The sequence below is a fragment of the Xiphophorus hellerii genome, chromosome 7, assembly GCF_003331165.1.
Source record: "Xiphophorus hellerii strain 12219 chromosome 7, Xiphophorus_hellerii-4.1, whole genome shotgun sequence".
NCBI lineage: Eukaryota > Metazoa > Chordata > Actinopteri > Cyprinodontiformes > Poeciliidae > Xiphophorus > Xiphophorus hellerii.
The window spans coordinates 17720898-17744672 of NC_045678.1; the positions used below are offsets into that span (position 1 = coordinate 17720898).

The 23775-nt window shown below is 37.6% G+C and overlaps 2 protein-coding genes across 7 annotated transcripts in view; one reads left to right on the forward strand and one right to left on the reverse strand.

The window, feature by feature from the left end:
- The window catches only part of adam23b (ADAM metallopeptidase domain 23b), a 29099-nt gene extending 16302 nt beyond the window's left edge, over positions 1 to 12797 (reverse strand). For 2 of the 6 annotated variants that reach the window (XR_004339841.1, XM_032567107.1), the window contains exons 1-8: positions 12443 to 12796; positions 11685 to 11902; positions 11375 to 11451; positions 2422 to 2485; positions 1687 to 1769; positions 1499 to 1562; positions 377 to 449; positions 45 to 121 (exon numbers count right to left, since the gene is read on the reverse strand). Coding sequence is in view for 5 of the 6 variants with exons in the window: in XM_032567107.1 (XP_032422998.1) it covers positions 45 to 121; positions 377 to 449; positions 1499 to 1562; positions 1687 to 1769; positions 2422 to 2485; positions 11375 to 11451; positions 11685 to 11902; positions 12443 to 12518 (732 nt within the window). In the remaining variant the exon portion in view is untranslated. Of the gene's footprint in view, positions 1 to 44; positions 122 to 376; positions 450 to 1498; positions 1563 to 1686; positions 1770 to 2421; positions 2486 to 11374; positions 11452 to 11684; positions 11903 to 12442 lie in introns of all 6 variants that reach the window. The other 4 variants (XM_032567106.1, XM_032567105.1, XM_032567109.1 and 1 more) reach the window with 4 other exon arrangements.
- A 5253-nt stretch (positions 12798 to 18050) lies between these two features.
- cmklr2 (chemerin chemokine-like receptor 2) lies at positions 18051 to 23441 on the forward strand. Its single transcript, XM_032568690.1, has 2 exons — positions 18051 to 18420; positions 20768 to 23441. The coding sequence occupies exon 2, from the start codon at positions 20803 to 20805 to the stop codon at positions 21880 to 21882; it is 1080 nt and encodes a 359-aa protein (XP_032424581.1). The 5' UTR covers positions 18051 to 18420; positions 20768 to 20802; the 3' UTR covers positions 21883 to 23441.
- The last annotated feature ends 334 nt before the right edge of the window (positions 23442 to 23775 follow it).

The following is a 23775-nucleotide window of genomic DNA, read 5'->3' on the forward strand; positions in this document are numbered from 1 at the left end:
GGGAAGGTGATCTAAAAGTGTACCATGAGTTCAGAGAGACTCACTGCTCGTTTTTTTCTGCTCCTCAGCCAGGATAACTCATTTAGCTCAGAGAAGAGATCTTCCTCCCCATCCTCGTACACTGCAAACACACACAGGTAAACAGTGACAACTCAACATAAACATGTGAAATATTTACCACCATGTAGGCTCAAGTTGTGTATTCAGGCCAGCTGGGATGGGCTTTTATTGGGGTACTTTCCTAGAACAAAACTAAGTCATTTCTCATCTTCCCCAGTGTGCTAAGTAACAACGAGTCAGTGTGGAGGGTGTGGTGTTGGTCATGGGTGGAGGAGTGATGGACAAGCTTATGTAAGGTGATAAATGACAACATTACCCTGTTCTTCTGAACTGAGGCTGGATAGAATTGAGACTGCTCTCTTTATTTTGTGAGGCCTTGCAGCTGTATCCTGCAGGATAGAAGAAAACATTATGATAGGGATTCAGACAGGCAGGAAGATGAGTTTCTTCAAAGTTATTGCAAAAATAAACGTGGAAAGCAGATTACAGCAGAACAATGTGGGAAGTCAACAACAGGAAAAAAACAGAAATAGGGGAATTTTTCACAACAATCGAGGAAATTGCCAGATGTCTTAGATTAAACATGATTACAGTGACTAATAGAAATGCTTGGATGTAGGGAAACATCATCTTTTATTTTTGTGCATAACATGCTGCTTACAGGATTATTGCATTTCTGTTTATTTATCCATTTATTTGTTGATTCTCTTGCAGGGGTGACCCAAAATTTTAGAGGCCCTATTCGGAATTGGATTTGGGGGCCTATCTCCAATGTCAACAATATTTCTTTAAAAATGTCCAGCATTGATTGCATCTGTGTTTAGCTAACACTGGGACTTCATAATTTACTAGTGAAGAAACAATAAAGTCAAAAATAATTGAAGAATGTGTTTTTCTTCACTCCAAACTTCCTCTCATTTGACATAATTTTTTTTAACGTAGCTAATTATACATAATAATAAATTCTCTCAACGTCTAAGTTATGAATGTGGATTTTGCTCTCAAGTATTGAACATTTTTCTCCATGAAATTACAATTACATTGCTCAAGTGAAACTAAATTCAAATATTTAAAATTTGCTAATAATATATTTTTTTTAAATTAAGAAAATTTGAAAATGAGTTTTCTCCGCATTATTTTAACCACAAATTAAAAGTTTTGTATTTAACTCTGTGGGAGACATCAAGAAGTCTTGTGGGCATAGAGCCCATAGACAGCAGATTAGTTTCTTCCAATCCAAATAAAGCCTTTGTGGAACTGTTTCCAACAATGAAACAGATTCAAAACTACATACTGTCACACTGTTTACTGTATTGCAATTTCCAACTTAGGTGCTGAAAGATGCTATTAAACAGTTTACAACTACAAATCACTGATAAGAGTTATGTGTGAGATCTCTGACATATTGTAGGACTTCTCTGCAAATGCAATAACTTACAATTAAGTGAGCCTGGTGTAAGGGCTCAATTAGATATGCATGGACTCCATCGTCAAACATCCCGCTGCCGGGGCAGACAGAGAGAATGGAAAAAGGTAAAAGAGAGAGGCCAGTCGATAATGAGGAGAGAGCAGAGTGCATTGAGCTGTATGAGGTATTCTTAGCACACAACTTTGCTGTTCACTTACTGCAACCCATTGCAGGTAGATAAGGCCACATGGGAGTTGCTGCTCCCCCTCACCTGGCCGTGGTAGTAGCAGTGTTCCCCGCCCTAGGGAGAAAAACAGTACAAATGCATCACCAAAATAAAGCAGCTTCACTATAAGATCCCTCTAATGCTCACGCAGGTCTAAAAGTGTAACAGATTGTGCTGCAGATGTCAGTTTGGCCTCCTTGCAGTGCATTCCTGCAGGGAGTCTCAATCTGTGCTCGTTAAGGCGTAAATTTAATACTCTGTAAGGCATCTCCTGGCTCTGCTTGAGACTCAGCTGTTCAGAAACTCTCCTCCTTTCCTGGATATCTTTCTTTCAGCAGCTATTTTCTTACCTTCTCTCACACTTTATCTATCTCTCAGCCTGCACTGATACTGCAGAGTGCTTTTTCCTTCCCCCGTCATGTGACCAAAGCTCCAGCAGGAGGCTGCAGGGAAGTGAAACCCTGCTGATTCAGCCCAAGTATGCCCAGCCCAGCTCTGTGCCTGAATCAGCAGCAGCAGAAACCAAGCTCAGAATCCTTCCACTCATCCATCCATCCGTCCATCCATCCATCCATCCATCCATCCATCCATCCATCCATCCATCCATTCATCCATCCATCTATCTATCTATCTCATCATTGCCCTCTGATCTGTAAAAACAAAAAAAAAGAAAAAAAAAACTTAAAATAGCAGAACAGAGAGAGTGCCAGAGGAAGAAGATGATTACCTTCGAGAGGACGGGTTTTCCATTTTCGTAGTGGATCTCAACGTAATCAGAAGACAACAGGTCACTGTTAAAATGAATGAATTAGTAAATAGGATCAGCCATAATGTTTGAAATGGGGTTCTGTTAAAAGTTTAGAAGCAGTGCTTATCTCTAAAGCAAAATACGAGTGCCTTGGCGTCTTCATTTTACAGTTTCTTTTCAGTCACTTTGGTTCATCTCTTGGAAAAGAATTGATATCACATGTTCAATCATCAATCATCAAAAAAATCTACTTCTGTGAACAAGTTGCAAATGCGTTTATACATCCACGCAAGTATTTATGAACAGTTCTCTACATTTCTTCTACATTTTTAATTGCTTGTCTGTCTTGAATTGGTAAAATTACTCCCAGGTGAATCCTGAGTTTCTCTATTGAAGGTAAATGTGTTAGGCATTAGATCAACCAATGATCAAGCAGTTTTATATCTCAATGAACCTTAAACTGAAAGGTATATACTGTAAATGGCAAGGGCACGACATGATGTCAAATTTCTGACAATGGAAGGTCAACAGCATGTGCGGTTTTCGTTAAGCAGATTGTTGTATGTTCCTATTTCTAATTTTGTTTTATTTCTTTCCATTCTGCAGTGCTGTCTTTTCTTTTCTGTATCACAATGATGGTCACATGGTCTGCCAACAAATTACAGTAAAAGCATAAATGTGAATCTTGTCTAGTCTCCTGCCATTGATCTCCCACAATTACAATTTACAATACTTTAGCCATAGTTTACAACAGAACATCCCTCCAGTGAACACTATTTTATAAACATTTAAAGTGTTGCCATCTTTGTTTTTGATGATCCCTTACAACAAATTGTATGATTATTTATGCAGGACACAGAGGTTGGAGGCAGTGTTGACTTTAAATATTTCTAATAAAGTGGTGGAAGATGGAAGAAGTCCACTTTGATCGTGGCCCCTCTTTTATTAGCTGTTAGCTTTCAGCCTGCAGGTCCAGCTAATGGATCAGAAGATGATGATCATTTACACTCAATATTGGGATCAAAACAGGGTAACTAGCAAACAGAAAAGCTATGTAAGAATCAACAAAATAGGATGTAGTTGAGCTGCTATCATTTTATTTTTGCACTGCTTATACTCATATTAGACAGTTACTCTGACCAGAATCATTTTGCGTATGTCATTCTCAATTTGTGTTTTAGACAGGAAGATCATTGGTGCAGCATCCCCTCCAACCTCCATTTCCCGTGTATATAATCAACCTCTTTTTTGTTTAGAAGTTCCCAAAATAATCTTTTTTAAAACAACTGCTTTTAGCATTGGTTTTTTTAGACATTAAAGTTGTTTCAAGACAGGTGGAGTTTAGCTTCATCCTCTAAGTCCAGCTAATCTGAATTCGTACCAAAAGGCAAGACCTTTTTTAGAGAGCCTCACTGAAAATATCCCAACATGTCCTTTATGTCAGGAGAATGTGACTCAGTCCCAGTAGAAAAACGTGTTTTCTGTTTTCTCTGACTCACATTTTGTGGCTGCTTTGCTTGGCATCTTGCTTGCGTAAGAGGCTACTCAAACATTCCCAGTTGAAAAGAGTGAAGGGGTATGATTCATGATTTAACTCTGCCCCACTCAACCCAAGCAAAACATTTAAAAAATAAAAACAGAACAGTGAAAACAATTATATACAACTGTATCCAACAGTTTATAGAGACAGGAACAGAAACCAGTAAAACAAAATGAAAGCTGCAAACAAGCCCTGATGTGATAAATGATCACCAGGCTCCAGTTTTCACCTTGAACACAACAGTCCTGCTGTCAGTTGCTGCTGTCTGAGTCAGCATCCCTCACCGTTACACACACACACAATCTGTTAGCTGACTTCAAAAGACTGCAGAATCTGCCATAACTGCACTTTTTTTTCCTTTTTCCTCTTTCCTCCTGGATTTAACCTTGCAAATCAACAGCATCTCCCACCCTCTCTCTGTGGACATGTGTGCATGAAAAAAAAAAGAAAAACAGAAAAGCTCTGACATGTTCGAGTGAGACTAAGAAGCATGTGAGCAGAAACTGCACCTTTTACGTAGAGAAAAGTCAGGGCAGGAGCAGCATCTCTGAGGTATTCCTCAGTGAAGGGGCTATTTTTAGCTCGGCAGATGAAGCAGGACGAGGTGAGTGGGCCATGCCACGGTGTCTTGGTGTTTGCATGTTGGAGTGTGAGTGCAGGGCGTGAAGAGACTGAGCAAAGCAACATGGGCACCTTGAGGAGCATGTCTGCTTGACTTGTGCAAAAAGGATACAAACAGGGAGTCCTGCTCGGAGGTCCCTCAGCGAGCAGACAGAATGCTACACTGCAGCAGCAGGGAAAAGCCAGAGAGAAAGGTCCAGGAAACTACAGGAGGTTCTCATGTCTGGCGCCAGATCAAATCAAGCCCCGCTGCAGCACATAATGCTCCCATGCTGTTCATGCAACGCTGCAATCTGTCCCCTAATGAAGGAGACGCTCTAAGGAAAGGTCACAGACACTCAAATACTCCACATCCGCAGACCCTAAAACCCTCGAGGTAAACAGGATCCTGATCCTCTAAAACGAGTCAGTTTGAATTAAATTCCCCCTAGCTTTCATTCCCAGATACACCAAGAGATGAGCAGAGAAACCAGCAAACAGCAGCACTTTGCAGATCCAGCTATATTTAGCGCAGCACCGGTGCAGCTACAACACAAGGCAAAGACTTCAAACCGCTGCTCTCACACCAAAAAAAAGGCCATCTCATTGATAACCAACATGCAAACAGATGGCAATCAAGGTCACACAGCTCTCTGTTTGATTCCTTAACATTGAACAATATGCACTATAGTGCAAATTAAGTTCATTAGGTTGTAATTTCACTGTGATTTTTCTGTAAGACATACAAGCTGTGTTTATACTCATTGTCAGTGTTTGACCTTCAAAAATACAAAGTCAAGCAGATTTCTAAAACTGCTGCCAAAAACCGCTGAATTCTGCACTTTGTAATATTATCCCGGCACTTTACTGTTACTAGCTAGAGTTTTCTGTAAAATCAGCTAAATTCATTTTAGATACAGCTTGTCACCTACAGAACAATGTGTTATGATATGTTATTTCATTAATTTTTATTTTTGCTGTAAATTGATAAGATACCACCTGCACACATACAAAAAACACATCCATCAAATCAGAAAAGGCGTCAGTTCTTTGAAGTAGGTTCGTTCAAAATTTTTCTAATGTTTACAATCTCCACATTTAAGGTCAGAATGCCAAGAGGCTCAGTGGTAGAACCTCTGGTTTGATTCCCATCTGGCCATTTGCTGCTGGACTTCCCTGGTTTTCTTTCTAGCTACTGTTAAATTCATGCCACTAGTGCCATTAAAAGAATCCTCATTCAAATAACAAGTTTTCTTTGCTTGTATTCCTACTTAAAGGTTCATTCCTTCCAGTTAGCCCCATCATTCATGCATCTACAGAAAAGCCTAATCTACTGCTTTCATTCAAGCCAACCCCCCAGGAAAGTAAATCAGAAAGTACCTCATTGCTCCACGGTCCTAAAGAGAGAAGACAGGTGAACTAAAGTTTCATGAGTTCAGACTACATTCGCTTACAAGTTATGGAAAACCCCATAAGTATTTAAGGTGATTTTTTTTTGACAGGGGGCATTGGGGATGAATTTTTAAAAGAAGTTTTCTTAATTTCTGAAAAGGAAATTCCCACTTGCTTTTACCCAGCTTACTTTTAAGAAGAAAAAAAGCAAATGTTGCTGTTTACTCCAAAATCTTTTCAAGATATTCTGTCTTTGATGTCAAGATTATGAAACAATGCTATCATTTATCATATTTAAAAAATCATTACATTATTTCTCAAAAAAAGGGCAATGTGGTGCGCATTCAGTTCAGTTCATACCATGTCGAATTCAAAAATGTGAAAAAGATTTTGAAATAAAAACATGTTACCAGAATGAATTTTTTTTTTTTTTTTATCATTCCACATTGTAGAAAAGCAATTTCACACATTTTTTAAAACTGCTGTAGCTTTTTATTGGTAATAAATAGATTTAGGTTGGGATGGATTAAATATTTAACATCTGCATAATTTATGCTTAGTAATAATTTATGGAATTGTTTTGGTTCTGTTTCCTGGATATACTTTTCCTTTAACCTCTCTTAGTTTGTTTATGCTGAATAAAGGTCCCCTTTGTAACAGCCGTAATTGTGTAGTGTCTCTTTAAGATACTCTAGTATTGCTAATGATGTCAGAAGTATGCGCCACGGCTTCTCTGTAGAGAGCGTGGGAGAAACGTGCTAGACGGACATGTTAGCTCCCTAACTTTTCAGTAATGTTACGGGTTGTTTGGACGCTCCTCAATTTTCATGTCTGATAATATAGCAGCCGTTCAACCGGGCTTTGTAAGGTTGGTGAAGAGCGTATTTATTAAAGGACAACACTGTGGAATTCCCAGTACCAGTGTGGTTGTGAGTTTTTGACCGTCCTGACGAATCTGCCGCCTCCTCTCCTCCCTTAAACACAACCCAAGCGTTACAAATGGCGCCCGAACATTTTATCTTGGACCTCAGAATGCAGTATCTTCTACCAGCTGATGATTGAAACGTTGAGGAGGTACTTTGCAAAATAGTGGATGTCCGCCGTACCTCGTGGGAACGGCCAGGCTAGCCCAGACACAGACGACGGAGCGTTTCCATGGCAACGAGCGGAGTCTTCAACGCTGTTTTCGGTATATAATAAGCCCCCCTATTAAAACCATTCGCCGTGACAACTGCGCTGCCTGGCCGTGAGACGGATTATGCGTTATAATTTCTGAATGTGCATGTATGCACAGCGCAGTGAAGCGGAAAACCCTCATCTGCTGAGCTGCAAGACAAATTCATCTGAGAAGATACGAACTGAAGCCGTGGCGCATACTTGTGACATCATTAGCAATACTAGAGTATCTTAAAGAGACACTACACAATTACGGCTGTTACGCTTTCCTTCCTTCCGTTGTCTCTCTCTCCGTCTTCCATTATTTGTTCTTTACTTCCTCCTTCTCTTGCTTTCTTTCTTCCTCTTTCTTAATAATGTGACTTTTTATATTAGTAAAACAGGCACACTTTTGTCTAGCATATTTGCTAAAAGACTATATTTTACATCAGAACAAATGACTTGAACTCCATTAAGATATGAAAGCAAGTGAAACCTTTAGACGAGCTTTTTGGAAGGAATCCGTGACATAAAGCTGTTTAAACAATACAAGGATGGCAAACCACAAAACCATTGTCTCTTTGCTAATTTCAGTGCATGACTATAAAGATGTCTCCATCTGCAGACTGGCAGCTGAGCAAAAATGATTTGTAACCATTAAGAACCAGCAGGCTGATGTTTTAAATTACATCATCCCTGACTGCAGTATCAGAAACTAATGCGCCATTAATCAATCTATTAATGCTATTATATGATATATAATACATGCAATTTGCTCTTAACTACTGATTAAAATCAATATTGTTTTCTTGTTTGCTTCAGCTAGAAAACTCTATTGTTTGTTCCTAAAAAAAATAAAGAACCCAAAAAGTCCATAATCTTTTTGTTAAATTTGCTTTCATTTTATTTTAGTTCAACATTTCCTAGAAAGCATTTTACGAAGCAGACCTAGCTATTTTCTTTCTAACATCTTTGCCGTTGCAATTGTATTTTGCATGTCATTTGAAGATTAGATAGTAGCATTAATGTGGCTGCATTTTTAACTCCAGCACCGATAGCAATATAGACTTTCTGCACTCTTATGCAACTCTTAAATGCCATTTCAGCAAAGTCTGAACAGCTAAAAACATTTTGAATAATTAAAGACTTTTTTATGTTTCACCTAATGTGTCTTCTGTAAAAGAGGTCACAGTGGTTCTGCTGGGTCATTCTACCTCTGCATTGGCCCTGCATTGTAAAACATTTCAGCCACATTTAGTTGTGTCAGCTAACATCAACCTTTTAAGTCAAAGAAACAATGCAGATTTTGATTTTGAACTTTCTTGGACTCAAGTTATATCAATGAACATTAAACAAACACTGAGTATTCATTTTGTTGGAATATTTTTTTTTTATTTGAATTTAAAATGTAAAATGCTTCCTGTAATATTTTTTTCCTAGATTTTCAATTGCTTTTGTCATGTTGCTTGATCACAATGTATTGTATCGGTCTCTGTTGAATTGTCTTGACGTCCACAACATTAAAGTATAATTTAATTGTATGTCTTAACATGCAAAATGCTTGAACAAGTTATTATAACGTCAAGCATTTTTCTATACATTTCCGTTAGATTTTTTTCCCAATTGTGTCCTGAACTGGTAAATTGCTGCTGAGTTTCTCCAAAAAACGTACGAAGCATTAGATCAACCAGTTTCTGAAGTAGCTCAAATGTACATCTCGTGAACTATGAACTGGCAAATATATAGTGTGTATAGCCAGAAAACAACACAATGTTACATTTCTGATAAAGAAAGGACATGGACAAGGTCAACAGTTAGAGAGAAGAAGAGGAGTGAGGAGGCAAAACAAAGGAAGAGGCTGAAGCAGCCGAGGACATCCACCAGTTTCCATCGCTCCAACATCATCAAGATATGATTTGCGACCCACAATAGGATGCTGATGGAGTTCCTCTCGTTATTCCTTAACTCCATTGAGGATTTTTTTAAGCATGGATATGAAAAGTAATTCCTCAATCACTGCATGTAAAGTTTTCTGTTGTTTCTTTTCCTATTTCTAATTCTATTTTTGCTTTTTTATTTCTTTGTTTCCTGTGGAGCTGTGTTTTCATTTCTGTATGACAATGACACGGTCTTTCAACAAATTACAGAAAAATCCTAAATGTGAATTTTGCCATTGGTCTCCCTCAATCACAGTTTGCACTACTTGTCATCTAAACTTTGGCCATAGTTTACAGTAGAACATGACAAGAGTCACTGCTATATTGACAAAATGACTAATCAATTTGACTGTCTCATCCAAACATGATAAAACATGGACTTGTCATTCGGAGGCACTAACATGTTTACTGACACATACTTAATTTTGAGAGATGAACTAAGAATTTTGAAAAGGAGATTGGATTTTGCAGGTAACCCATGCTATTTTATTGCACAAATTGTTTTGAGAAATGCACATACTGTTTAGCAAATGTCAGAAATGATTTGAGAAATGCACCAAAGTGACTAATAAAAATGCATGTAGCTATTTTGTTCATGCAAATTGTTTCAAGATTTTAAATTCTGTAAATAGAAAGTAAGTAGTCATTTTAACTTAATCATGTGAATTAAACTATGGTAATATATATATGTGTACTTGTTTAGCATGGTGAGGCGTATCTATGTGAAATAATTACTTGGCTTATATTACAGTGCTAAGCTAAAACAAGTCACAATTCAAGATTAGTGAGCTATCAACTAACTTAAAAAACAATGTTTAGACAACTTGTCTCTTAGTGTTAAATCAACTAAATGAACTTTAGTTTCTGAGTTAAAACAAAAAACAATTTCCCTGTCGATTTTATTTGTTTTTTTTAAGGCAGTATGTGAACTTTATTTTCAAATTAAAACACCTTCAAATGTTTTATAGTGTGGAGGCTGAAGCTTAGAGTAAGTATGAGATGGGGCACAAACAAAACTGACTTCCATGTTCTGAAAACAGCTCCAGATCAAAAACTGGCAGAGGTTTATGAGAAAGTTACTTTTGTAACCTTTAAATTGTCTTTACATTTGCACTGAGTGATTACACAGCAAATGGAGGAAGCAACACCAGTGATCTTTTTTTGTAAAACACATACTGAGAACACAACATGTAACGGGTTTCCAATCAAGCTGTCTGACATTTAAGTAAAAAGCCAAAACATCATAAAGGTTTAGGTGAAAAGTGCAACACTGATACTGAATTAATTTTCCACTGGCTAATTACTCTAACTTTCATGTTTCATTCTTCAAACATGTTTCACTCAGGAAGATTATTGGTGGTGCACTGCCTTCTTCTACTTCCACTTCCCATATCACTGGCTTCTGTGTAAATAAACACCCAAGAAACATTTATATTGTTGAAAAAATCCATAAAATAGTGTTAGAGTAAACTATTAGGATATTTTTGCTGTTGGACATGTTTAAAGGTGTTGGCCTGTCTCATAATAGCCCTTAGCTTCAAGTTCCAGGACCAACAAATTGGGACATAAGATAAATGAAGAAACCAAGAAGATTATTTATGGCAGTTATTTTAGTAATTTATGATAACAAACTAAAATATTTTCTATCCATGGAAGATACTTGCTACATTTTCAGGTCTGAAGCAGCTATACTTTCATAAGAAATTACTCTTTACTTAGCTGCTCTCTAATTTAAACAGCTGCCATGTTACTTTGCTAAGATTACATTTTTGGAAATGGCAAAGTGTTTTGACAAGCTGATCATGAGTCGACCAGGATAATTTCCTAACAACTATGGGACCCTGACCAGAGTAAATAATAATTGCCCATGCAATTGCTCAAGAGTATGGGCACAAAATGGTTTGTTCACAGTTATGAAATTGAAGCAGGAAGGAATGAAACTGCAACTATATATGGGTCATATATGTAGATAGGGAGATTTTATTGCTTTCATCCTATCCCAGAATCTCAGATAAATTGCTGCATTCTGATGGGCTGAAGGAGGAACTTGGCCAGTGCCCCATTAATGCCAGAACCACCCCTCTGTGCAGGTGTGAAATTTGGGTTCAATTTGGCAATGGGCCCAGTCGACCTGGAGCTGATGTGGCATCCTTTGATTACAGGTAAGGGAACAATTACTGATAATAACTTCAAAGAAGTTCACTCAAAAAGACTGAGCTATTATTGTTGGAAGTGAGATCACTCCTAGCAATAATCACAGCTTATTGTAGAGAGATAAAAAAGAATAAAAGAAGTTGCATGTGCTTACTTGTTCAACGTTAGATCCAGAACAAATCTGGAACCGAATGCCTCTAACTGGAAACTGGCCTGGGCGAGGTGGACTGTCTGTAGGTGACACAAAAATGTTAAAGTTGTACATAAAAAAAAAAGTCGATTTCAACACCAAAAGCAGATTAAATATGTTCATTCAAGACAATTCAGTTTCATGCCACAAGAGTTTATTGCACCCAGGGGGAAGTAAGACATTATAGGAGCTCTGATTATGCACTTTTCTTTTACATGTATACTCAGGTTCTCATTGGTTTTTCCAACACAAGCCCATCTCAGCGTGCGCTTACCTGGTCAGCCGCGGCCTGGTTCTTGGCATGGGTGTTGAGGTCATGGTGGGTGCTCTCAGAGTCCTCATTCAGGTAGTAGATCAGCCGTGAGGGGTAGGTGATGGCATGCTCTGCTGCATGGTGTGTTGTGTTGTCTGTGGCAGGTGCTGCAGTCGCCTGTTGCTTCAGCAGTGCTGACACTGCGTCCCTCTCAACCTTGTCCTCTACTCCTTGGGAAGCTGGATTTTAAAAGAAATAACACATCTGACTTATCTAAAGCACAAAGCTGCCATTCTCTGAGGAAAGCATGACATTGTTCGTGGAAAAGCTCAGCTCCATCACATTTTCAGTTAAATGTGGCGATTTCAAACAGAAACAAAATTGCTTCATGCTTGACTGCTTTTAATGGGCTTGTAACCAAATGAAAAGGTTTATCCAAAACGAGTCTCAAATTGATTTCCTGTGACTGTTATTTCTTATGTGGGAAACGAATTTAATAGAGCTGGACGTTTTTTAGTGTCGGAACAAAAGATGCTGTTGTCATGCTGTTTTTCATGCACCATCACGTTGGAGACGCCGCATATTAAACAGAATAATTTCCCGTGATTTGTTTTAGGGAGATGAACGAGCACGGCGCACGATTAAGCGCCAATTTTCTCTAAACATTTAAAATATATATACATCTCATCCAAGGAGTTGAGTGTTAAAAATCAAAATAAATAAATAATAAAAATATCTATTTTCTTTTTAAAACAACAGCGAGCTGTTGCAATACGCACCGGATGAAGCCAGGGATGGATGGAGCCAAGGCGAGAGGACGCAGACGAGCGAAGTGGCGAGAAATATCAAATGCATGATTCATATTTGATTGCTGAAATAACCCAATATCATCATCACAACGACGCTGTTAATCGCTGGGGGCCCATCATCGTGGCGCGGGAGGGGACAGGCCGTGTGGAGGGGGGGTCTTTCTTCATGGATCCATCCAGGAGACACCGGGCTCTGCTGCTGCAGTAGTGGCTGAGGTGGATGAACAAGGGGAGGAGGGGGAAGAGGAGGAGGAAGGAGCCGAAAGAAGGCGGTGGCCAGGCAGATACACACTGTAGGTTGATATACTGGAAGTCAAGCAGTATATCACGCTGAGGAGGACCACGCTCCTCCTCAGCGTGGTCAGTGATGCCCTTCACACTGACAGGCAGACACAAACAGAGGCATGGAGTGACGGCAACGTAAAATTAAAACCCGGTAAAAAAGAAAAAAAAGCGAGAGAAAAAAGAGAGAGAGAAAGAGAGACAGAGAAGACGTTGCATACATGTGGGGAAGCTAAAATTAATTTTATTTAAAAAAACAAAACTGAAAATTCCAATAAAGTGAATGTAACAGAAGCATTTCTGCAATTTATTCTTTTTATTTCTAGAAGTGACAGGGGACTCAATATGTAATTCCATGAAGTACAAAAAAGTGGTGATACTAAGCAGAGGACACTCTTCAAGATAAGAAAGGATAGAGAACATGAAATTCCAGTGGCTGAGGTGGTGCTTGTATCCATGAGTCACAAAATGGCTTCATGAAAATTGCTATGTGTTGTAATCCACGACATAAATTACAGACGCTGAATGGTTTCGTTGCCTCAGAGAAACAATGACTCAACATTTTGGCGTCTTGTTTTTAAAGTCAGATGTTTACAGACACTGTGCTAGCCTTTAAGCGGTTTGGAAAGCTCATGTGATGATGTTATGTAAGCTTCTGATTGGTTAGTGTTTTCACATTTGCATTAAACAGAGGCACAGCTGACATCAGGGGAAAATCTAAGAAAATTTTCTGGGGAGATTTTCTTCCCCAGATGATCTTCACAAACAAGTCTATACCATCTGGTTACAAACAGACTTGTGATCTTCACAAGTCTGTCTGCAACTTGATAAGACTTGACAATAGGACAGCAACAACACCCCCCAAAACAACTCAAACTGCAGTTTTGATCTAACTGCAGTGAACTGATTTAGATCAAAAGAAAATAAAATTATATTTGAGATATATAGGAAAACTGGATGATTTTGGATCAAGTAGAAATCTCTTGAGACATAACTGTAGCACTTAATCATCAGGTAAAGATCCATCCATCAAGGTTGGAGTGACTTTCCACCTTTAAGGTCTTGACCAAAAGGCCCCAGGTCTGATTTCACAGGCTTAACACAAATATCTAGTTGTGTTTTAGCACAGAGCTTCAAGATTGAAGAGCTGCATCAGGATTGTGAAAGTTACAAGCTGAAAAAATGAATTCTTATCTAGGAAGCTTGGAAAGGGAGGAAATTTAGACAAAATTCAATGCGCTGCCAAATTTCCCAAGAGCTTATACTTGTGAAAGTATAAACTTATGTTTATACTTTCACAAGTCAAGAATGTTTAATCAGAAAACATTTAAAGGCATTTTAAAAAGATGAGAAAGCACAAAATCTGTGGGAAAGAGGCACCGCTTAAACACACAGTCTTCCCCTACTATGAAACTGCTGAAACACAGATTTATGACAAAAATGAAAGAACATTATGTGGAAATATTGAAGCAATATGTCATGACATAAGCCCGAAATTTGACGCTTGGAGACAAATGTTTCATCCAGATGGACAATGACATTGTGAACATCACCAAATTAGTTATAAAGTGGCTTAGAAACAACAGAGTTGATGTTTTTGATCTGCCTGATCTGTATTTGTACTGGAAATAATTATTCTTAGAAAGAAAGGACACACATAATAAAGAAACATGTTTATTATAAAGAAGATGTTTATTACCAGAAACACAGGAAGTCACACAAAATTTAAAAGCTCTGATATTATTTTGAAATTTTTAGTGTTTTTTTTACACTTTAACATTCAAAGCTATTAAGTAAAATTATGTGATAATGAATTGTATTTAAAAGCCAATTCCTTCGTTTCTCCCATAGATATTACAAGATGAGTCAGATATGCACCGCAAGCCAGACTAAACAGGCTACACCATCATCACAGAGGACACTGAAAGACACTCCGCATGGTTTCCTGATGGCTGAAAGAGAGAATTGTTAATTGAAAGACAATATAGTTTAGGACTTTACTTACTAGTGTAAAAAAAAAAAAGATTAACTGAGTGACAAGAGCAATTAGATGGTGACTGCTTTGCACAGTTTTCTTGCAGGATGTGTGTGTTCTCCAGTATATTTGTCTCTGAGTATAAATACTATCTTTGGAGGAGACTGAATGAGAAAACTTGTAGTCAGAAATATTTTTCATTTATACCTTGGTTATTAGACACCAGAGATTCACTAGACTCCTGAGGAATGTAACATCATGTCCAAAAAATGCGACTCATACTGACTCACTGGCTATCGGATGGAATAAAAAATTTAAAAAGTTAACAGCAATGTCTGTCTGGAAGCTCTGCAATGTTTCAGGCTGCACCAGCATAAAAAAGGCTGGCTAATTTGACACGAGCAGTAGCAATAGCTCCCTCTAAATAAAGACCTGGTGAAATGCATCGTGTCTATTTTAAAGCTATGAAAACTGTTTAATTCCACTTAAACAGACAAGCTGGGTAAAGAGAATGTCTATTGTAGAAGCAGGAATGACACCCAGAGTGACTCTTGAGGAGGAGATACACAGCTCAGGTGGATCTATCTATAGCCACTAAAACGATATTTGCAGCCATATTCACACAAGCCATGCAACCATGGAAAGAGCACCTATTGGGAAGATGACTGGCATGAATAGAATAGAATAGAATAGACAATAGGTTCAGATTTACAACATAAAATAAAAAATAGAGTTCTCTGATTCTGAGAGATGTCCAGCCGAGTGAGATCCTTTTTAAAAATGTATAAAATTGCTCTATATTAGTGCAAAAATTTAGTGGTTATGGTCTTTACAACTACTGGGATGAAAAATATGATGATGCTGTTTGGAATATGGATTGAGTTAAATACAGGCTAATTTTGGAGAAAGCTCTGTAGTAAGCTAAAATTATCTACACTACAACTGGGGCAGAGGTTTCCCTTCCAGCCGAACAACAACCCCAAACAAACAGCTCAAGTTCCAATTAATCAATTTAGATCAAAACCTCTTCATGTGTTAGAACGGCCTAGTCAAAATCCAGACCCTAAATCAGTGACTGCATAGAAAGATCTGACAATTTAAGCCTGCAGATGCTCTCTGTTCAATCTGATACAGTCATGCCCCAAACAACTTCCTGTTGTAATAGCATCAAAAAGAGATTCTACAAATTATTGTCTCAGTGGGGCTGAATAAATTTACACGCTGCAACCTTTGGATTATATTTATGTAAAACAAAAAAAGAGAAAAAGTCTCTTTCCTTCCACATTACAATTATGCACCATTTTCTGAGTCAAACTCAAAATCCAAATAAAATATATTGAACTATGTGGGTGGAACATGGAAAAATTGTATAATAGTTTATGGGCTGTAACCCACTCTAAGAAGCATAATAACTTTGCAGGATTTGAGCCTGTGAATAGTGTCCAGATATATGCCTTTATTTTTGGCTTAATTTGATCATCATAAAAAGGTTTTTTTTTTTTTATCCTTATATCCTCTCAAAGATATAAGAAAATCTTAATGATTTGGAATCAAGTAGATATCTCTTCAAACACAACTGCAGCACTTAATCAAGTAAAGAGCTATTCATCAAAACCAGAGTGGCCTCCACAGAAAGACCCCAGGTCTGATTTAACAGGCTTAACACAAGGATCTAGTTGAGTTTTAGCACTAAACGTCAAGATTGAGGAAGGCTGGCAAATGTTAGAATATTATTTGGCCAGATAACTGCTTGGCTGCAACATGCTGGATAGGTTTTGTACTGATTACAAGAATGATTACCTTGGCAATAAAAAGCAAATGTACAAACTGAAATGATGAATCCTTATCTCATAAGCTTGCAAAGGCAGGGAAATTAAACAAATCCCACTGCTTTGGCAATGTTAACCTCAAAGGGGAAATAGTCTAATCAGGCCAAGAATGTGTAACCAGAAAACATTTTCAGAAATAAAAAAAAAAAAAGTGGAAAAACATGTAACTTGTGAGAAAGTGCCCCAGTTATCTTGGAACACGGTGGCACTGTGGCACTTCTGCAGAAACGTTACAAGCCATTGTTCATTTTGTGCATATCTCACTGAGAGAAAGCTCTTTTTTCCTCAGTTTTTTCTAGCTCCATGTAAATGCTCTATGTAGACATGCTGATGTTCAACACAATGCAAGTACTTCATTTTTAAGCTTCCTGGGATGTTCAGTCAGGTTCACCACTAAAATCACACAGACACGCATATGATGACGTAAAAGGCCTCATCAGTGTGTGAGATCTGTTGGGTAATGTCTTTGTGGAGAAAATGACCCCTCATCACCATTATCTATGCCTCTTTGGGAGCTGGAGTTTGGGTGTGCACCAAGGAAGGTCATTAAACAAATGCACACTGGATCTGTGAGCTGTAGAACTTTTTGTAATTCTCTAAACAAATGAATACGTAAATTCAGCCCAGCTTATAACATCTGTAGCTCTCACAAACTCATTTTGCAGACATATACACTGGTTAGCAGTTGTATTTATAACCCCCTTAACTTTCCTGACATGTTTTCACATTACAGCCACAGACCTTAAAGTATGTTTATTAGGGTTTCAGGTGACAGATCAAAACAAAGTGGTGCATGATTGTGAAAATTGAGAAAATAAATGTAGTTTTCAACTTCTTTTTTGTTTGTTTTACAAATAAAAATCTGGAAAGTGTGGCATGCATTTGTATTCAGCCTTTTGAGGCAATAATGAGTAAGTTGTAAGTTGAGGAACTCAGCTTTCTAAAATAAATAAATAAATAATGTGGTTTGTGGCAGTAAATGCATAATTTAACAAGAGGTAATTACCTTTCAAACAGAATTTGACACGTTTGGAAAGCTTGTTTCCCATGAATAAAAATAATTACATAATCATTAAATGTTTTCTTTGATGATCTGAAACATTTAGCATGACAGCAAGAGAATAAATCCGTGAAGGAGCAATACATAGCACTGCGTGTGAGGGCTGATTGATTCAAAGCGGACAAAAGAATAACGACCAACATAATTAGGCTATTCTGTCCCAAACGTGTTATCCCATTAGGCATTCAGAAGGAGCAGGTTGTAAAAAAAAAACAACAAAAAAAACAAAACAAAAAACATCTAGCGGGAGAAACAGGCAGCAGTCAATACACAATTGACTGAGGCGCTCTGCCTAAGAGACACAAAATATGCGAAAACAATAGAAGCAGATGACTTTTCAAAACTCTCCTGGGTTCTTCCCCGAGTGGAAAAGTGTGCGTTCATTATTTACTCTGCAGATGTAGAGAAAAAATGTGCACGCAGCCTTGCTGAATGAAAGCCGCCTTCATTCCGTGCGGCTGACCAATAACTTTTCTTCTTTGTGTGAAGTTCGCCTTTTGTTTTTTTTTTTTTTTAATATATGTTGGACGCGTCAGTCTGGGCAGGCAGGGAGTGCTGGGAAGGAGTCGCGCCCACAAGCTCATCACAATCCACTATACACACAGCGGCCGACTTTGGTTTGGAGGGGCTCCACAGAATACTTCACATGCAGTCGGAAAGGAGTTTGTGAAACCGACAAAAACAACCCCCAGACGAGGCTCGGCTAAAGACAAAAAGCTCAAAAGAGGAAAAGAAGACGGAGAGAGTCGCTGGAGATCTGATTCTAAAACAGCCAGAAAAAGGGGAAATCTTCACTCTTACGGTAAGCGATGCAAAATTCGCTTGAAATCCTAGAGAAAAGCTCTCCTTTTAGTATGTCGACAGTGTTTGTGTGGCTCTGACTGCACGGTAGAGCAGCACGTTACTGAATATTAGGCTTCAGATCAGCATTTTTTTTTTTTTTTTTTACTGAAATTCATCTGAGCATGCAAAGACTGCCTTGCTAATGTTGTATTTTCTTTTTTATGGGATATTTTTCATAAAATGTGCATATCTGGCAACTTATTACAATTATTTAATGTTATTTAAAAGGCATTTATTGATTGATACTTCTATTGTTGTCACTTCTAATATTTAATTATATATATGACCTCAACGTGTAACAGGGTCTCTTCTTATTTCAGCATGGTCAAATTAAGGCTTTTTTTTAAACCTTTGTTGATTTAAAATTGAAGTCTTATACCAATTACATTAAATAAATAAATAATGAACAAGCATACTAATTTAGGACCTTACAAAATAATTATTTTCTCAGAGACATGTTTATAGGTGTGGCCAGACACATTATTCTGGGGTTGTCTTTCATTTCTTTAAGAGATTGTAAGAAACTCTGACTGCTTCTCTGGAATAGATAAAGGATAGACTTAAGAAACATGAATGACATAATACTTTTTTTCTCCAAATAGAATAAAATATTCCTTCTGAAAGTTTTAAGATAGCCAAAATGTTTGTTTCAGCTCTAGATGGAAAAATGTTTTATTTTTATTTTTTTATATGGAGCATATTTTTCTTAAATGTTTGGATCACATTGGTAACAAAGCCAGGCTACTAGAGCAAAGGTTTGCATTTTAAAATTGAAAAGACATTCACCAACTTTTCTGTCTAATATTGAAAAAAAAAAAAAAAAATCCCCCACAGCATGATGCTTCTACTGCCATGAATCACTGTCCATCACAGATAATACTTTTCTTCAACGAAAATGCAGAAATATCAGCCAGACTGTTACTTGTTCAGATCTTGTGGCTTCATGTCTAGCAATGCTACTGGTCATGACTTAAAGCTGATTTAATAACTTTTATAGCTGGCATCTGAGCTGCAAAAACATGTCATGTACAGTTGAAATGTTTGTAGAGGAATAGAGGAAAAAGAAGTTGAGGTTTTAACTTGTTTGTTATCAGTACAAATGAGTTGTTATCATACTGCATACATAAATATTCCTGTCAGTGACTTTTTGGTTCTTCAACAGTTTTACTTTTGACAAGCAAAATGAATTACCACATCATTTGTTAAATAATTAGGTAAGACTTTAGAGAAATGAGGAATTCTCAGACAACTCTTATCAGCACTTTATCAGGGCTTCTCCAGTCTTGATGGTCATACAAGTAGCTGTGTTTCAAAAAACCTTTTACATAGATTTATTTTGTACTTTATAAGGACACCAAAGAGTAAAAACATCTGGTTATCTTCCTCCCCGATTCAGAAATATTACATTAAGTGTGGAACAAAGTGGTGTTTCTAAGTTCCTCCCTGTTCTCCTCCACAAATAAGAGGGAAAAAAATCTAATTTTTTCTATGTGTGCCTCCACCATGTGGCATCTCACTGTCTCTCCACATTATTGAAGTAAATTGAAGTTGACAGGATGTTCTTTGACACACCCAGTACCAACTTCAGTACAGGAACTAACTGACAAGAAAAGAGGGCTGAAGTAGGAAAATCAGAGCAGTAAAAAAAACAAAAAAAAAACAGCATTTTGGGCAAATTTCTACTTCCACTCATTCAAAACTATAAGTTGCCATTTTGCAATCATCTATAAACTTTAGCCTTGCACCCTTTACCTATTTTTTTGTTCTGGTCCTTGTTTGGCTCAATTGACTTTTGTAAAATATGAATGATTATTATCCCCGATCAATCAAAAGTAAGTGACTGTGGACTAAAAGCAGATTATAGAAAATGACATTAACTCTTAATGCTTGAACTATGATAACATTAGTGGGGATTTTATTCCTCCTGTACAGTATGACTTTTTAACCCTCATTTGTCTCTTTGTCTTGATTCATCACACCTACCAGCCCTATACTTCAACTGTTGTATGGTGTTTTTAATCTTAAATCAGTTGTTAACATGTTATCAGTTGTGCATGATGTCCATTTTTGCAGAGAAATTACAAACCTTTTGTGAATTTACGTTTGTCTCCAAGTGAGGGATAGCGGAGGAAGACTTATGTTTAAGTATAGCAACAAAACCCACACTCATACAAGATAACAGCTCTTGCAGCAGACGGCATCATTTTCAACCCAAAATGTCTGACCAGTACCAGAGCACTTTTTAACATAAATATAAAGTCAAGTCATGGATGAATCTTGTCTTTATGTTTTTTACTTTCCAACAGATCTACTCCAGCATACAGATCTTGTTTCTGAAACCATGGCCAATTCCGCTGAAGATTATGGTAACTACACGTATGAATATGAGGAGTATGATGATATGGAAGACCTTAAAGTGGATCACAGTCAGACTGAACCTATCCACATCATCTCTATAGTCATCTACATCACTTGCATCACACTTGGCCTGATTGGAAATGGAGCCGTCATTTGGGTGACTGGGTTTAAAAGCAAGAAGACTGTCAATAGCGTGTGGTTGCTCAATCTGGCTATAGCAGACTTTGTGTTTGTGCTTTTTCTGCCCTTCTACATCGACTACATTTTGAAGGACTTCCACTGGAACTTCGGTCTGGCCATGTGTAAAATTAACTCCTTTGTTTCCGTGATGAACATGTATGCTAGTGTCCTCTTTCTCACCATGCTCAGTGTGGACAGGTATGTCTCTCTGGTATACCTGAACTGGTGTCAAAGGTATCGCAAAGTAGACAGAGCCTGGCTTGTTTGTGACTGCATTTGGCTAATAGCTGCCCTGCTGAGCTGCCATGCGCTGGTCTTTCGAGACATTTTACATGTCAGTGGTAAAGTGTTATGCTACACTAACTATCACGTAACAAACCAGCACACAACAGCTGCTACAATACACACAATATTAGTGTCTGTCCGTCTCACTGTCGGCTTTCTTTTGCCACTTAGTGCCATAAGCGTGACGGGCATACTTCTGTCAATAAAAGTGAGACAATCCCGGGGTTTGGTTCGCATTTCAAGCTTCTCAAAAACAGTTACAGCTGTTATCCTGGCCTTCTTTTTCTGTTGGGCACCTTTCCATATTTTCGGCTTGATGGAGTTGTTTGTACATCACTCATTTACAATGCACAGTATTTTGAGAGCTGGTTTCCCGCTAGCAACCAGTTTAGGCTTTTTCAACAGCTGCATTAACCCGCTACTGTACATGCTGCTTAGCAAGAAGGTGCGCCATATCCTCAAGGACGCGTGTCTGAACATAACCAAGAGTTCCCTGAGAGAACTGAGCCAGTCCATTTCCGCCACGGACATAGAGACTATGCACGGCATACATCAGGACAGCGTCCCAGACGAGCCAACAGTGTCGTCGACTCTATGAGAGAAGGGTGACTAATCACTGCTGTTCTTTCCAGCCTCAGTGTTTAGATCTTCCCATTTTGCTTCATTTTCCACAAAGCTACGCCTGCTTCAAATGAAAGTTGCTTTGAGTGCAAAAACTCAACTGAACTGCACTCAGCATGCCATTAAGTAAATCCCTTTCCACCTTTTTATCTGCACAGAAAGAGGCCAGATTTACAGCTGCAACTGTTTAAAGGATTCGAAGAAAATGGCTGCACAATTATTCTAATTAATCGTCTATTCACTGCAAGCAACTGACTGCTTTTACTTTTGTGAAAGTATCTGTGTATTGACTTTTCACTAAAGGGAAAATCTGGTTGTTGTTGATTTTTATTGCAGAAATCTTGATCAAAGGTTTCTAACATGTTTTTAAATCTTGATGCATTTCTATCTGTCTAATTATTCAGAAACGGATAACATTTATTCTACAAAGAATGACATATCAGGCAGGTTTTTAATTGTAGTTTGTGGCAAAAGGTTATAGTGTCTTGAAAAAGTATTTATATAAACCTTTTTTGCATTACAACCACAAACTTCAGTTAATTTTATTGGGATTTTATGTGATAGACCAAGTGTCAACAACCTAAAACCCATTTCCCCCCTTATTTCCACTGAATACATTTTGTCTTGAGCCACAAGAACCTATCTGATCATAAATTTAGCTTGTTTCATCAGAGAATGCAACCTTACATCTTTTTAGATTTTAGAATGAAAAACAAACTTTAACAAATTTAATGGCTTTCATTTTCTTGAATATAAAGTTTCATAATTATGGAAATTTCAGGGGAAAAAAATCTTGATTTGAGACCCAAAAGACTACTTTTCAAATAATTATGTTTTGAAAGATCTTGCAGATTAGAACAAAGAAAATGGCTAAATTCACAATTTCTATCCCCCTATATTTATAAACAGTTTTGTTTTATATCATGTTATTTAGGGCCAGGAAGAAGAGGAGATTCGATTTGAATCAAATCTCAACTTGCTTCAAGTTGAGATGATTCTATTGCAAGTTGAAAACCCTTGCAATAGACCAAACCATGTTGAAAGTGTGAACTTCTGAAAAGGAAGTTGTTTTACATGCATTTATTTATTTTTTTAACATCTTTGTTTTCATGCTCCCTGTGTGAAAGATTAGTAGAACTGTGCGTTCATGTGCAGTGCATCTATGGGACCTGACCACCTCCTTGCACATGTTTGTTTTGTCCCCTGTAAATCCACACCCAATTTCATCTACATCATTTATATTTCTAATCCCAATTATGTGCTATGTTGTGTAACATAAAAATATGAAATACAGCGAGGTTTGTGAAAGTAATGCAAAAATTGTGTAAAAATTCAAGGTATATGATTACTTTTGCAAACCATTTTTATTCAGATTTACTCTGACTGTTAGAATTGTATTATCTCATCTATTTAGACGTCTGCTGTATGTTTAACATTATTACACAAAGGGCTTAATAAAAAAAACGTTTTATCCAAACATATTTAAAGTAAATCTTATATGTCTTAATAAACATGTTCTTCTGAGTTGTGTCGTAATTCATTTCAGTGTTTCTTTTGTTCTGACATGAAGAGGTATTGCTTGATGTTTTCAATCAGACTGGATTATCCTGAGGGTCTAACATGTGGCTGAAAGGCATGCATGAGTGAAAAATAAAGCCAGATGTGCATTTCGTCCACATTTCCTCACCGTCTCTTAAAAATGTAACTATTTCCTGTTTTTTTCCTTTGAGGTTAACCCCGTCTGGTTGCATCACTGGGGTCAGTCACTGTGTATCAACGTGTTCTCTAGGAAGTACTGGTTTATCTCTCTGGGAAAACATTAGCAGGAAGCACACTTTAAAAAGTTGCTTTCCTGTTTTTTACTCATAAG

Coding starts and splice junctions, on each gene's coding strand:
- cmklr2 (XM_032568690.1), top strand. CDS start 20,803: ATGGCCAATTCCGCTGAAGATTATGGTAACTACACGTATGAATATGAG.